Here is a 13,949-nt window from a genome sequence, read left to right as displayed (position 1 = left end):
TTGCTTTTGGATGCAGGCCTGCAGAACTCCTTTAGTAATATTCAACTCAAAAAAGCGAGTGGTGGTGGCCACCCACTGCGCTACATCTCTCCCCTCCACTGAAGCCCCTGTTTACAGTCACCCAGGGTGACAGACGCCATGGCAACATTCCACTTCAGTTCATTCCAGCCCCCATCACCTGGGAGACAAGCAAATCTCAGACAAAGAAAGACCAAGAAAACACCAAAATGGGAAAAAGGGAGAGGGCCACATTCCCTTTAGGTAGAAATGTCTGTACAGCCAGAGCACCTGGGGAGTTCTGGATACAAATTAATTCATATAAAAAGTGCACTGTGATGGACACTGATCAATCAAACCCGGATGGGAACTTTATTATATCAAACCCTCAATTTTTTGTTCCCTAGCTCCCATCTCTCCATCAGTGTCCGCTGTTGTTGTTATTGTTATCTTGTCTTACCCTCTCACTAATGGCCCCGTACTTGATGGCGAGCTCGTCTCGGTCGGCTCTGCTGTGGGCCAGCAGGTCCTCCAGACGGGCCAGTTCTCCCTGCAGCACCCGGTTCTCCTCCTGGATGGACATGACCGAGGACATGGCTCCGGCTGCTCACAAGAAAACCAACACGATCAGGCACAGAAAAGGGCACAAAAACATGAACTTGACTGTAAGACAGGAAACTCACTGCTATCGTTGAGGTTCTTTGTGACAATTTCTCGTACTCTGGCTGGTAGACATGTAGGGGGGGCGTCTGGTGAAGGGCCCCTCACCGTCAACCTCTTCTCCTCCTCTGACAAAACACTCTCCTCCAACCTCTGAGGAACAAAACACAGATATTCTACTTTTTAGTTTTCAGAGAGGGAACCATGACAGGTATGACTACACCCTAGACAATGTGAAGTTCAACTCAGTGAACAGAGAATAAGACAATGAACATTAAAGTGAAAAACGGGGATAATGTTTGTGAAGTGCCACAAGCCCAAACGGTGCCACAAAAACAGTCCACCACTGCTGCGTAAAAGCGTCCACAAACGCAGCAAAGCGCATGCATTGCACACTGTACACCAGCAGCTTTATTTATCACATCACAAAATAAAACTAACGACCAGAGATGGAGGAAGGCCCGGCGTGCCTCACCTGGATCACGGACTCCAGCTTGTTGGAGTCGGTGTCTGAGGTCTCCGCTGCGCTCATAGCGGCAGATATTCCAGATCCTCCGGGGAATTAGGATTAACTCCGAGAAATCGTTCGGCTAGTCTTCACTAGCCGAACGAGGCGCTTCTGTTTTCCAGCGGGTGCGTAAAAACAGAGGAAAAGTTTGAGACGCGGAGCTGGTTATTTCAGCTGCGGTGCGGTGCTGTAAAGTTTGTCCGCAGTGGAGCAGAGAGAGTCCGTCCTGACGCCTCCTCCGGTGCAGGCAGGCGCAGATTGAGGGCAGCAGCAGGATTAGCAGGTTTTAAGATGCGCATCCTCCACCTCCACCTCCAGCTCCAGCTCCAGCTCCACCTCCAGCTCCACCACTGTTACCGCACTGGGACTGCACTACACAGACGAGCTCAAAGAAAAACCCGCGCTCGAAGAAAAAATTCATTAGAAAAATAAAATTCCAAGTGTGAAGGCCTCACTGTGAAAACTGATCCGAGCTGTGGTTGAAATCAACAGTTTTGAATTATTCTCTCTTATCGTTGTGCTTTGGTGTTGGCGCTGACTTCAAATGACGCCTTGTACATTTATACTGGTATTCTGATTTCAGTGAAAGAGAAAAACAGTAAGTCTGATGTTGAAATCGTGCTTCGTGTTTGGGTAAAGCAAATACTTAAGTTGAAAAAAAAAATTTCAAACTCACTTTGACCTTAATCAAGTGGCAGCAGTGCAAACAGTTTATTTGGGAGGAATTAAATGATTTAAATTCTTCAAGTTTAAAGTAGTGGTATTAATATTACTTATACAATTAAGTTGGATAAATTCAACTGTGTGTCACCAATTAAAGTGACGCATTTCAATTGGTCCAAAATATTCTCTTTCTTCACAGCAGGGTCACATTTTTTTGTGTGCAAAAACCCACTAAATCAGAATAAATGTAATATTATAAACCGAGTTAAATGAATCGCATGCTGTTTCCACAGACTGTTGGACAAAATGTTGTGCTTCATTTCTGGTGCATCAATTTTGGTAGAGTTTCAGAGAATTCTTTAGAAAATGTTAATATCGTTGTCACTTATACACATTGTTGTTTTCTCTTTATAGTTTTTGAGCAAACTGAAGTTCTGTCTGTATGTTACTAAAACTCACCTCATCATCTCACAGAGCAGCTCATTTTTCACTACAACTATGCGTTTATTAATAGTAGTTGCTTTGTGCCCAGAGAACACAAACTGACTTTTTGATGTTCACACTCACTTATGTAATTAATTTAAGTATTTAAACATAGAAGTTTATAGAATATTTTAAAAACCATCATATCCAGCACAGGTGCACAACGTAACGGACATGTTTCTTCAAGATCAGGTGAAAAGTTGTTTTTATTACTGACTGACTAATACGTGTTTGTGCGGGAAATGAGCAAGAAAGATTTCTTTGTTGTCCTTTACGAGGTCTTCCCTCTCCTTCTTCACTTTAAGGTGGTGCTCTTTGGTTTTTATCATCACTGTTTCTAATTCCTTGATCTTATCTTCAGGAACCGTCCTATTTTCCAATCTGTTGCTTCTCATTCTGCACTTCTTTTTTCTTGTCCTCCAGAACTTTCCTATTTTTCTCCATATTTCTTCTGCTGAGGTGTCGTCCTCTCTGCCTGCTCTTCTTTATCTTTTCCTTCGAGAAGCTTCTTAGTTTTTAAAACTTCTTTCAGATAGACCTCTATGATTTCCTCCTCATCTTCTGCAGTTCTTTACATTGCTCCTCCAGCACTTCCTTGTTCTGCTACAATTCTTTCCTTTCTTCCTGAATGCTGTTCTTCTCTTTCTGTAGTTCTTGGTTCCCCTGCAGAACGCGGTTTTCCTTCATTCTGGCTTCATCATTTGGGAGGTTTTCAGCTTTACTGAGAGCGACGGAGACTCTGGTTCTCCTTCAGGAGTTTCAGGATCTCCCTGAGCTCCAACACATTGTCACTTCTCTACACATCATGGACGTGTTGTCGCTCTGCATGGAGACCTTGTATAGGATTTCTGCCGTTAAACCAAAAAAAAAAACTCTACTGACCTGAAGCAGTAGATGTCGGTGCTGCGTTAGATGTTCTGTAGCAGCTCCCATAGTACGATGTTGATCTGGAGGGGTCTGAAGTTATCTGTAGATGTTTCAGCGTCACCTTTCCATATTTACCAGGTTCTTGTGTCAAACAGATTTGAGTGTCCAGCATTTCTATCTTCTGCAAAATCCAGGGGTGGCCTGGCAATGTGACACCACACAGCAGAGAGTTTGAGAGCTGATTGTTTTCAAGTAAACATCAGCTGACTGTTTATCTGTGGCCTCGTTCATAAGTTCAATCTGAAATGTTCCCGGCATCATCTGAACGGTCACTCAGACATTCAGTTTCACTTTGAGAGCACCGAGCAGCAGCAGGTATTTAGTAATTTGGCGGCAGCAGGCAAACTCTGCCTTGCTATGTTTTCACTCTTCCTCTGACTGAATGTGATAGAAGAAGTATTTCATGAATAAATAAATAAAACTATTAATATCGCATAGAGAAAATTTAGTCAAAGCTAAAGTCCTGCAATACATTTTTTTTTACATGAAAGTAAAGAATGAACAGCACAACATACTTACATTTACTTCAGATAAAGGTGAAGCCATACATTGGTATATAATGCTGGACAGATTAATGAAACACGACGCATAACGTTTTACTTTGTAAGTAAAACCTGCGATTGTTGTCATCAACACTACATTTGTAAAATGATTTGTTCCAAAGATTGCTATTTCTTTTGCTGTAAATATTTACTGCATTTATTTTACATTTCAATTATTATAAAATAAAACTTAAAGTCAATTTAATTATTGTTTTTTCTCTTTAAAAAATAAAAAATACTAAGGTAAGAATAGCATTATAGTACACTCCATTTGATAAGTACAGTGAATAGTTTTAGGCAATATATAAGTTGTATAAAGAAGGGTTCTCTGCATAAATCCACTGAAAATATTATTTTTCAAATACTTGCTATGATTTTTACAGCTTCTACCATTTTTGAATGTTGCAGTGTCTCCCAGTTTTTTTAATGGATTTCTGCTGCCAGATTATCTTCATGTTGTTTTTTTTCCCAGATTGTTTGTTTTTACAGTGTCTCCATCACAGAACAACAGAGTCTGGAGACGTGACACCAGCATGAACCACGTTGTGTTGTCTTACTGTCATAGTTACAGACAAGAGGATCATTGTGTCGATACAAACCCCCGCCCTGCCTTAACGCACACATCTGTGCTCCTATAATTGTGAGGACTTCAACCCTAAAACAGTCATTTGAAGCAAAATTTAAGAAAGATGTTCAGAAATAAATAAACAAATAAACAATAAACAGGGGTGTAAAATTGCAACATAGAATTCAAAAATGATTAAAATAGTAGTCACATTGCAATTATTAAGAACAACATTGTGATTTTCGCAATCCTAGCAATTTTAGTCAGCATGGTCATTTTTCTATTTCTATTCCACTCAAATCAATAAACATATTTTTCAAAAAATGGTAATGAGGTTTTTGCTGCAGTCTGTAGCAAACAAGCGTGAATGTAGCATTTCAGTAGTGCTTCATTTTTAAGGGTTTGTTGTGTAACGTTTTGTATTTATTTTTAAATATTAGGGCTCCTATCATTTGGATATTGCACTTGTTCATATTCCAAATTTGATATTTCAATTAATTGCTCAGCCTGAAAAAAACACTATGGCAAAGGTACTTACCCAGATAAGTAGCTTTAGCTTATATGTCAGAGATAAACAATGAAATACTAACGTTAATGTTGTGACTGAACACAGTACATTCATACAGTGACCAGGGCAAGATAACAGTTAAAGCCCTTGTGAGATTTTGTGTTCAAACTTGTGTCAGTTGGCCACATAAATCCCATAAATGGTCACCAGCTGGTGTTAAGTCCAGTTCTACTTCCTTCATACCTCTGGCTCCCCCAGCTGGTCTGTTAGTAGAAGACTGGCACTGGTTTCAGAAACTGGTTTCATCTTTAACCAGGCAAACCAGAGCACTGGTCACTTCTCCTTCCAGCCTGAACATTCAAACTTTTACACCCACTGATGCAGCAGTTTGATCTCCAGCCAGAACAACATAAGCTGCTTCCTCCTCATCACTTCTTTTAAACCTAATTTGCATGATAGGGAACCCGGTCAACTGTGTGTTTGATTCATCACCAACATCCTCTTTGTGCTAAAACACTGAGCAGACGTCCAGAAAGACACGCCCGAGTTTTCAAAAAGTCTGAGGAGTTTGACGAGGAGGAGTTGGAGGAGGAGGAGGAGGGTTGGAGATTAAACCGTGCAGCATCCACAAACATCACTCTGGTGCTGAACTAAGACTTCAGTTTGCAGTTTTACACTCTGAGAGACAAGCTGCAGTGGAGACAGCAGTCTGAATGTAGAAAGGCGGGATATAAGGACATGATGTGTTGTGTGCTGCAGCTTCGCAGTAAAAACCTCCACTTCCTGTCGGATTGCTAATCTCACCTCGGCTCATCGGTGTGCTGATTGTTAGTCTGTCGTCCCTCCATTCCCCTGTCTGGACTGTAAAAGCAGAAATAAATCCATCCACAGCAGTCAGAGGCGAACCATCAGCTGTTTGGTCTCCCTGTTGCCTTGTTCCTAAATCTGCTCCATGCTGTTTCCGGGGAGGGACTTCCAGCAGTTCATGATGGTCTCCTGTCATCATGTGATCGTAGCTCATTTCTTCCCACGACTTTAGTCAAACACAGCAATAAACACTGACGTTTTTTTTTTTTAAATCCCCAATTAATGATAACCTTAAAAAAAAAAGTCTGCGATGATAAAATGTCTTCAACACTTTTAGGACAAATTTTTAGTAAAATAAAGCTTTATTTCATTTTAGTGAAAGCAGGAAGCTCAGGGAACAGTTTAAAATAGTGGAAGAGGTTTATTTTATTTTTTGGAACTTTTATTTAACCACATCTCTGTGCACATGGCTTCACATGCAGGAAAATGTAGTGTGGTAGTTCAGCCATTTTACTGCTTTTCAACTTTAAATCATGGTCAATTTAATTTGCAGGTTTTGACAAGAATTCACCAAAAAAAGATTCTTTCATGTCAAAGTGAACACAGATTTCAACAAGGTAACGTAAAGTAATTAAAAATACAAAAAATAAAACAATAAAAGTACTCAGACAGCGCAGGACTCCGCCAAGGCTGTTCATTCCCCCATATGGCATTGTCAGAACCGCAGCATTTTTAAAAATTAGTTATAGATGATGCACGGCAACAGAATGAGGACAGAATGTGGCCATTTATTGTAGATGTACCCACAAACAAAATGACCTTGCACTGACCACAGGCGTGTGTTAAGCATGTGTATGTTATGTACAGATACCGAATCACAGACAAACGTACACCAATTGTCACGTAACTATGCTGCGTTCCTTGGCGGAGTAATAAGTGACTGCATAAATACTCCGCTACTTTAAAGTAAATCACCCAATTCAACACAGGTGCGGCCAGTTGGTACAAGCCACACAGTTAGTGAAATAAATGATCTGAGTACAGTGAATGTGTCTCAAGTGACTGTAGTATAAAGACACCTGAATCTGGAAGGTCCAGTCACTGGTGAATCTGTTCTCCTGACTAGAACTACACTATGAAGACAAAGAACACTCCAAGCACCTCCATGAAAAGCTTGATACAAAGCAGGGGGCGGATACAAGATAGAGTCCATGTGACTGAATATCCCTTCATTAAGAAATAGAGGGAATATGGCAAATAAGTAAATCTACCTAGAGGAGCTGTCCTAAAAAACTGAGCAACCGTGCAAGAAAGACTAGTGAGAGAGGCCACCAAGACACCTATGACTCCTCTGAAGGAGTTAAAAGTTAGTATTCACCCCATTCTTCATAGTGGGGATGTTGTGTTTTATAATGATTATAGCCTCTCCCAGGAAGCTTTCTAATGAACTCCAGTTGAGATTTAATGAGAGCTTTTTATAACAGTGGCTTTCTCTTTGCTCCTTTCCCACAAAGCTTTGGCTGGTGGTGAACAGTCTCTCCCATCTCAGCCATTAAAGCTTATTACTCAAACATCATAAAAGACAAATGTGGTGAATATGTGGCCAGATCTCTCACAGTAAGTCAATTTTTAAAAATCTAAATAAATGCACTTGCTGTACACAGGTCATTGGTAATAATCCTTTATATTTTATCGATTATAATCTTCACTGAGAGCACAGATGTTACCTCCTCATTGTCTCATGAACTGTACAAACATCAACCCTGAAAACACATTGCAGCTGTGAAGCTCATGATAACTATGACATGCAGATCTATGTCTCCATAAGAAAACAATCAGACCAATGAAATATATAGTTTATTTACACAAAAAGGTTTACATGTTATACATTTTAGGTCTTTTTCAGAAAGGCACTCAATCAAATACTCAGATTATCAGCAGGAGGAAAGGAGAGTTCAATTGGGTAAAAGGCACAATTTAAAAAGTGAAAACACCAAAGGCAAAGACATATGAAGGCTGCACACAGAGACAAACATGAACGTACCAACAAATCATGTTGGTACTTTGAATGAAAGACAAAATGGTAAGCATGACTTTCTTCTGACACTGATTACGGGTGCATTCATTTATTGTAAAAACTAATCAAATATCAATAACACTGTGAAAGATCTACTGAAAGAAGAAATAAAAAGATAAAAAAATAGTTACAAACAGAAAAACAAAACATATATATTGGTATAGAGCTAAACAGGGACACTTCAACTAATTTCCCAAATGCAAAGAAAGAAAACCTGGAGATGAGCGGTGCTGGTGTAATGAGATAATTCTAGGAATATATGCAGGATGTTGTCAAAACAAGGACACAATAAAATCTGATTCTAGACGGGGAAAGGACTAGAAACTAGAATAAAAAGGAACATTTGATTTAATGCAATGGGGCAACATTTTACCTGGTTAGTGTGACGAGGAGACAACCCATCCCTTCAACCACCGACATGCTCAATTGTTTCAAAGAGAGCAGACTGACTGCTAAAATCAATCCTACTGCATAGCAGAGTGTGAAACAAGAGTATGATTGTAAAAAAAAATATGTACATTTTAATGTTTGTTCCTCCAGAGTGTGTTGGTCTGTGGGCTATACTTTGTATGAACACAGTAAGTGCAGCGAATGAGCCGGTCAAATCTGCCAACAGTTCCTCTCTCCTAGTTTCTTTTTGCCACAATCTTCCTGTCCATGGAATGTATGGAACCTGAGTGTGTGCACACTTTCTTAGGACTCAACTAAACTGCACCCATCCTGATTTGACAGCATCTTTACTGGAGCTGCGGAGGAGAGGGGGTAAAAGAGGACAGTGATGACGGAGATACAAACCAAAAAAACTAAAGGAACAGGAAAAAACATGAAGGTGGATGGATGTGATGATATGGCACAGAAGGTTGTAGGTGAAATCCCCTGAAAAACTTACTTGGAACCCGCAGATGTGAACTCTCCCCACAGGTCAGAGCTGGGCTGGGCTGCAGGGACGGGAGAGCCGAAGTCTAGAAGAGGGGCTGGACGTGGAGAAAAGCGATTCACTGTCAAAGCATCAATATCCATTTATATAAGAATGTCCACGCAGCTGAAAGACATGAGGGTTACCTGTGTTAGTCTGCACAGCTGAGACCATCTGCTGTCCTCCAGGAGGCGGCAGGACGCCTCCAGCCTTTGCTCCAGGTGGAGGAGGGAGCAGACCTCCACCCATGGGCCGGGATTTAGCACCACCTGCATCCTTCTTCTTAATGTTCTGTGACAGAAAGTCATTTAATCAGTCATTCCTTGAAATCTTCCAGTGCTCACCCAATACGTGATCATTTTTGATATCTTCTTTCATCCTCACCCCGATGCTTATCTTAATGGTTTGTCCTTCTTTGAAGCTCAGGTCCAGTTTAGGCGCTGTGCTCTGAGAAGCTTCCAGTTTTGCAAGCTCGCCTTCTTGCTTGACCCATCTTTAGAGTTGGAAAGTAAAATAATTATGACTCGGGTATTTCTGGATTGAGTCGCACTTCGTCATCACGGCAATAAAAACAGATAAGACTACAATTAGCGCCTTGAGATTGTTTGCATCCAACAACCAGTGAACTTGCAGTTTACATCCATGTCTGTCCAGGCTCAGAATATTTTTAGTGATATTTGTATGCACAAAAACATCAAATTGGAGGGCAGTTAACAGTCAAGCATCACTGTTAACCCACAAAGCCAAATTTGAATGTGTTTCTCCATGTCACATTTAGTATGGAAAGCTAAATGTACCAACATGTGTGGGTACAAATATACACAGCTAATGTGAGAGGTGTTAATGCACAGATCATCTTCTGTATTTGTGTAGCTAAAATTACACAATAAATTATAGATTAAATAACAAAAAGATACATAAACGATGGTGACTTACTTAAAATGGTCTTGTAAGGCGACGTTGAAGTCAAATGAGTCTCCACGATCAGCAAAACCCAGGCCAATAAAAGCATGACGTCCTTAACAGAAAATCAAGCGCAAGGAAAGAAACATGCTAAAGCACTTAATAACTTCAACCTCACCTCTCTGGAAAACATATCAATGGATATCACAATTATATAGTTCTACAATATAAACATTAGGCCTAAGTTAAATGAAGAAACCAAAAAAAGTTCTATTCTGACTTAGTAATGGATGAAGGTCAAAACTTATTTTTTATAATCACGGAATCATCCTTAATGTAAAGCATTTACAACTAAAAAAAAGTTCCATCATTTGTGGTCGTCTTTACAAAACAGGGTGAACCCAGATTTGAACTGAAGCATTTCTAATTAAAGAGCCTTACCACTGCCGTCTTCTATCCGGATCACAAAATACCTGCTGGAGTCTGTGACTGCTTCAACTACACAACCAGGATACTGTTCGACTGGAGCTTGTGCAAACAGCTCTCCTGCAAAAACAAATTTACACCAAACAAAGAATTAAGCGTTATTTCCTGTTACTCTTAAGTACTTAAGTAAGAAGGTTGGTTAAAAAGAATAAAGCAAATTTTAGACAGGAACTCTGACCACACTGTGGCAGCTGTGTGATGCTTTTTAGATTTTCTTAAAACTATTAGGTGAATGCATGGTAACTGGAAGATACTTAACTGCAGTATGGTTTTGTTTTGTAATATATCTTGCATTTCTATTGGAAAACCCACTCTAAAATTCAAAGGAACTGATGACCCACTTCTAAGGAACTGCTCTGTATCATGATCACTTTTTACCTGTGTTTTTGTCCTCTAACTTGATGAAGGCCATCTTGCCTTTAGCAGTAATTTTCATCCGACCACTCCATGCAGGTTCATCCAGCTTCCAGTCGGCAGCACTAGAAAAACAGGAAACACACATCTACAGATGAAAGTGGTTTGTGCAGTCCTCATTCATGCAGACAGCTGACTCGATCATTGTTTTTTGAGCATTCGGCTGTAGCTGTTCCTGGCATAAGGAAGTGAAATTAAAAGCTTTCAGTGAAGACCAAAATGAGACACACATGGAAACAGTGAGTTCTCTTGTTCAGCTATCAACTGAAGAAAAATAATCTTATAAGCCAAATTGGCTCTGATTGGTTGTGCTCATCTGATCTAATTGCTCATTTTGATGTATTTTACTGGGGTTTACAGTTGGAAGGATGAGTTTAACATACAATCACAACAAGGCACCTGGAGATCCTTTAACCCTCCTGTTGTCTTTATTTAAGGGCACAAAAAAATATTGTTTCCTTGTCTGAAAAAAATCCAAAAATTCAGCAAAAAAATTCCCCAAAATTCTGAAAATTTGCAAAGCCTTCAGGAAGAAAATTCCAATAACTCCTTAAAAGTTTCCCTTAAAAGTTTTGAAAAAAGCCCCCAAATTTGGCAAGAAAACTCTTGTAAATATTTTTTAAAAATGAGTAAAAAATCTCCCCCAAAAAATCCTAAAAATATCTAAAGTGATTACATATATATCAGTAAAACTTCTGATATTTTCTTAAACAGTCATAAAAAATCAACCAAAATCCAGCAAATTTCACTGGATTTTGGTTCATTTTTTTGTGAATGTTCTGAGAGAAACTTTTTTTTAACATTTCTTTTTTTTTCCACCAAAAATATTCAAAATGTGGACATCAGAAGTTTCACTGTGAAAATATATTTCTTTCCACATTTTCAAACTTTAAAACGAGTCAAACTGACCCGCAGGTTACAGAGATGGTAAATCTCTGAGCTGAAACAGTTTCACAGACTGGGTATGAACCAAAATCAAATGTGTATTACACATATATGAAATTTCACATACCCAGAGCATACCCAGTCAATAGCAGACAAAATAAAATCACGATTTTATCATGTTGAACGAAAACATTTTAGAATTGATAGATAGATAGATAGATAGATAGATAGATAGATAGATAGATAGATAGATAGATAGATTTCACGTTTTTGTCCAATACAACAGAGGAAAACTCAAATAAAGCTCAAAGCCTTAGAAACATTTAAGTCGTTTTTCAAAATTTCTTCAACAGGTTGCTAAGCTATCGAGGAAAACTAATTTTGCTGACTCTTCCTAAACAGGTCTAGAGCTAGCTAGCATTAGCCCCTAAACTCCTGCATCCATTATCGGACGAACATTTAAAGCGTTATCAGCAATGTTATCGTTTGTCAAGTTTTTCAGCGACTACAGGTGTGCGTTGCTGGGATGACACTGAAAAAAAGTGTGGATGTTGGCGTGCTATTTCCGTGGGCAGGTATAGCGGTGAGTACTTGGAGTTTCGAAACAGCTAGCTTTGTTAGCTACATAGCTAGCAAGTGTCTCACCTATTTCCATATATTTAAAGCATTAAAAGCGCCAGCTAGCTGTCTGGACAGTAAACATCGAGTACATTTTGCAGAAGACCAGAGAAGAGTAACAGGCTGCACTGACAACTTGCTGTCCGATAATGGATGCATTAGCCTGCTGGCCAACTCTTGCTGCGATTCGTCGGTTAGAAATCGGTTAGAAAGTTCCCACTTTCTGAGTCCATCTCACCGATAACCCCGGTTCGAGGCCCGCGGCGGGATCCGGTAGACATGGACCTCGGGCTTCACACAGAGCATCGACTCATAACTGTTGTCTTCTGCCATTTTGTCAAGTTTCATTGACCAAAACTCAACTTCCGACTTCCAATGGACAGCTCGGCTGCTCGGCTGCAGTTAAACCGGTGGATCCGTCAAACAGCGCCGCGGCCGGTCGGGATGTTCATCACACTCGGACTGATATTCTAACGAACATGGAACCTCCAGACATGTTTCACTGGGCGGACAGATAGAACCACTGAAATTCTTGGGGTGTCAGAAACTAGCTGAAAACCATGTCAGTAGTTTAGAAATAACACTGATTCAAGGGTTAAATTTATTTATTGCTACTTGCAGCAAAAAGAAAAGCACTCAGAGAGCAGTACGCCAAGGCTGCTCAGTCTTTGTATGATTTCCAATGGATAAGTCCCAATAAATCCACAGCAGTCGATTTGTGGTAGGATCCCAAGCATGTAATTGTCAGCAGGCAGTGTTCACTTGTTGTCATAGTTACAGTGATACAGAAATCTTTATCAAATTCGTGGATCCAGACTATAAGCCGTATCACTGCCAAAATCTAATCACTTGGTCCGTGTGTCATTGTGTAATTGTAATGTCTATGGTGTAAAGATCAACAATTGTAAAATTATACAGTTGTGCAAAGATTGCGTTACGTCTTAGTCAGTGATGTAAGACAGAGTACATGCTCATCAGTTTTGGCCTTTAATCATTGGGTTTCTGTATTTCAGATGCTGCAGGAGTCAGAAATGCAGAGAAACAAAAATACACTTTTTGGAGACTTTCTTTTCCTTTGAAAGGAAAGCCAGACAGCAGGAGTGTGAAGAGGTGGTGCTGTAGGTTGATGCAGTCCCTGGTAATGTTGTTGGCTCCTGTAAAGATTCTCTGTTGGTAGATGTTCTGTAGAGATGGGAGGGTCGTACCTCTGATGTGTTGGGCTGGTCTGATCACTCTGCATGCATTTATAATTTGCTTGTTTGGAGTTCTTGTACCACACCATGATGCTACTAGTGAGAATGGTCTCAGCAGTGAATTGCTAAAAGCTGCAGAGGATCAACTGAGCTATTTTAAACGTCCTCAGCCTCCTCAGGAAGTACAAACTCTGCTGAGCTTTCCTGATGATCTGTGTGAAGTGGTGAACCCAGGTGAAGTTCTCACTGATGTGAATCCTAAGGAAGCTATAAATACATTTTCTTATTTTACAGTGAACGTTTCTAATGAGCGGATGTGTGTGGACGAATACAAGCACAGTTTGCTTTTCAATTATTCAAGGGACCACCTTTTAAAATAGCCCAGGAGAAGAAATACTGTGTAGTGTTTCTGATTTAATATTCAAAATTCTGTCCATGTGTAGTGATTACTTATAGAACTACAGACAATTATGGTGTAATAAGAGGGATTGAAACTGGAATTACATGAGCTCACCAGACTGCTGTTCACCAACTTAGCAGCCACAGCAGGACAAATATGAATGAAATGAATGTCAGTAATGGGGGTTCAGTTCCATTAAAGTGTCCCAGTAAGTCATAACAGTGGCTCAGTTTACACTCTGAGGTCAAAGCACTGAACTCTCAGCGACTTAACTGATGTCACAGCTGCAATGCTTGTGTGTGAATTCATGAAAGCTCGAAATGACATAAAAAGGAGGACTGGGACACAATAGTGTGACAGAATTAGTGGTCAATAAAAAAAGTGAATTTGAAAAGTG

The 13,949-nt window shown here is 39.9% G+C and overlaps 2 protein-coding genes across 6 annotated transcripts in view; both read right to left on the bottom strand.

Moving 5' to 3' along the window:
* LOC111574359 (rootletin) overlaps nt 1-5,813 on the bottom strand; it is a 29,128-nt gene extending 23,315 nt beyond the window's left edge. The window contains exons 1-4 of one of the 5 annotated variants that reach the window (XM_023278909.3): nt 5,658-5,809; nt 3,194-3,379; nt 681-810; nt 458-600 (exon numbers count right to left, since the gene is read on the bottom strand). In XM_023278909.3, coding sequence (XP_023134677.2) covers nt 458-600; nt 681-810; nt 3,194-3,244 — 324 coding nt within the window. In that variant the 5' untranslated portion in view covers nt 3,245-3,379; nt 5,658-5,809. Of the gene's footprint in view, nt 1-457; nt 601-680; nt 811-1,132; nt 3,149-3,193; nt 3,380-5,657 lie in introns of those variants that run through there. The other 4 variants (XM_023278910.3, XM_055010731.1, XM_035952209.2 and 1 more) reach the window with 4 other exon arrangements.
* A 1,687-nt stretch (nt 5,814-7,500) lies between these two features.
* necap2 (NECAP endocytosis associated 2) lies at nt 7,501-12,366 on the bottom strand. Its single transcript, XM_023278906.3, has 8 exons — nt 12,198-12,366; nt 10,421-10,521; nt 9,998-10,102; nt 9,590-9,671; nt 9,038-9,146; nt 8,800-8,944; nt 8,627-8,711; nt 7,501-8,483 (listed from the first exon to the last, which is right to left on the bottom strand). The coding sequence occupies exons 1-8, from the start codon at nt 12,305-12,307 to the stop codon at nt 8,438-8,440; spliced, it is 783 nt and encodes a 260-aa protein (XP_023134674.1). The 5' UTR covers nt 12,308-12,366; the 3' UTR covers nt 7,501-8,437.
* Nucleotides 12,367-13,949: the final 1,583 nt, after the last annotated feature.

The sequence above is a fragment of the Amphiprion ocellaris genome, chromosome 5, assembly GCF_022539595.1.
Source record: "Amphiprion ocellaris isolate individual 3 ecotype Okinawa chromosome 5, ASM2253959v1, whole genome shotgun sequence".
In the NCBI taxonomy this organism is placed as follows: domain Eukaryota; kingdom Metazoa; phylum Chordata; class Actinopteri; family Pomacentridae; genus Amphiprion; species Amphiprion ocellaris.
This window is presented reverse-complemented; position numbering and strand designations above follow the sequence as displayed.

Bases quoted from the DNA above. Each gene is read 5' to 3' on its own strand.
- necap2 (XM_023278906.3), bottom strand. From the start codon at position 12,307: ATGAAACTTGACAAAATGGCAGAAGACAACAGTTATGAGTCGATGCTC. The intron at 9,672-9,997 runs GTAAGGCTCTTT...TTTTCTGTTAAG, and splicing joins CCGGATAGAAGACGGCAGTG to GACGTCATGCTTTTATTGGC. The intron at 8,484-8,626 runs GTAAGTTTTTCA...TCTCCTCCGCAG, and splicing joins TTCACATCTGCGGGTTCCAA to CTCCAGTAAAGATGCTGTCA.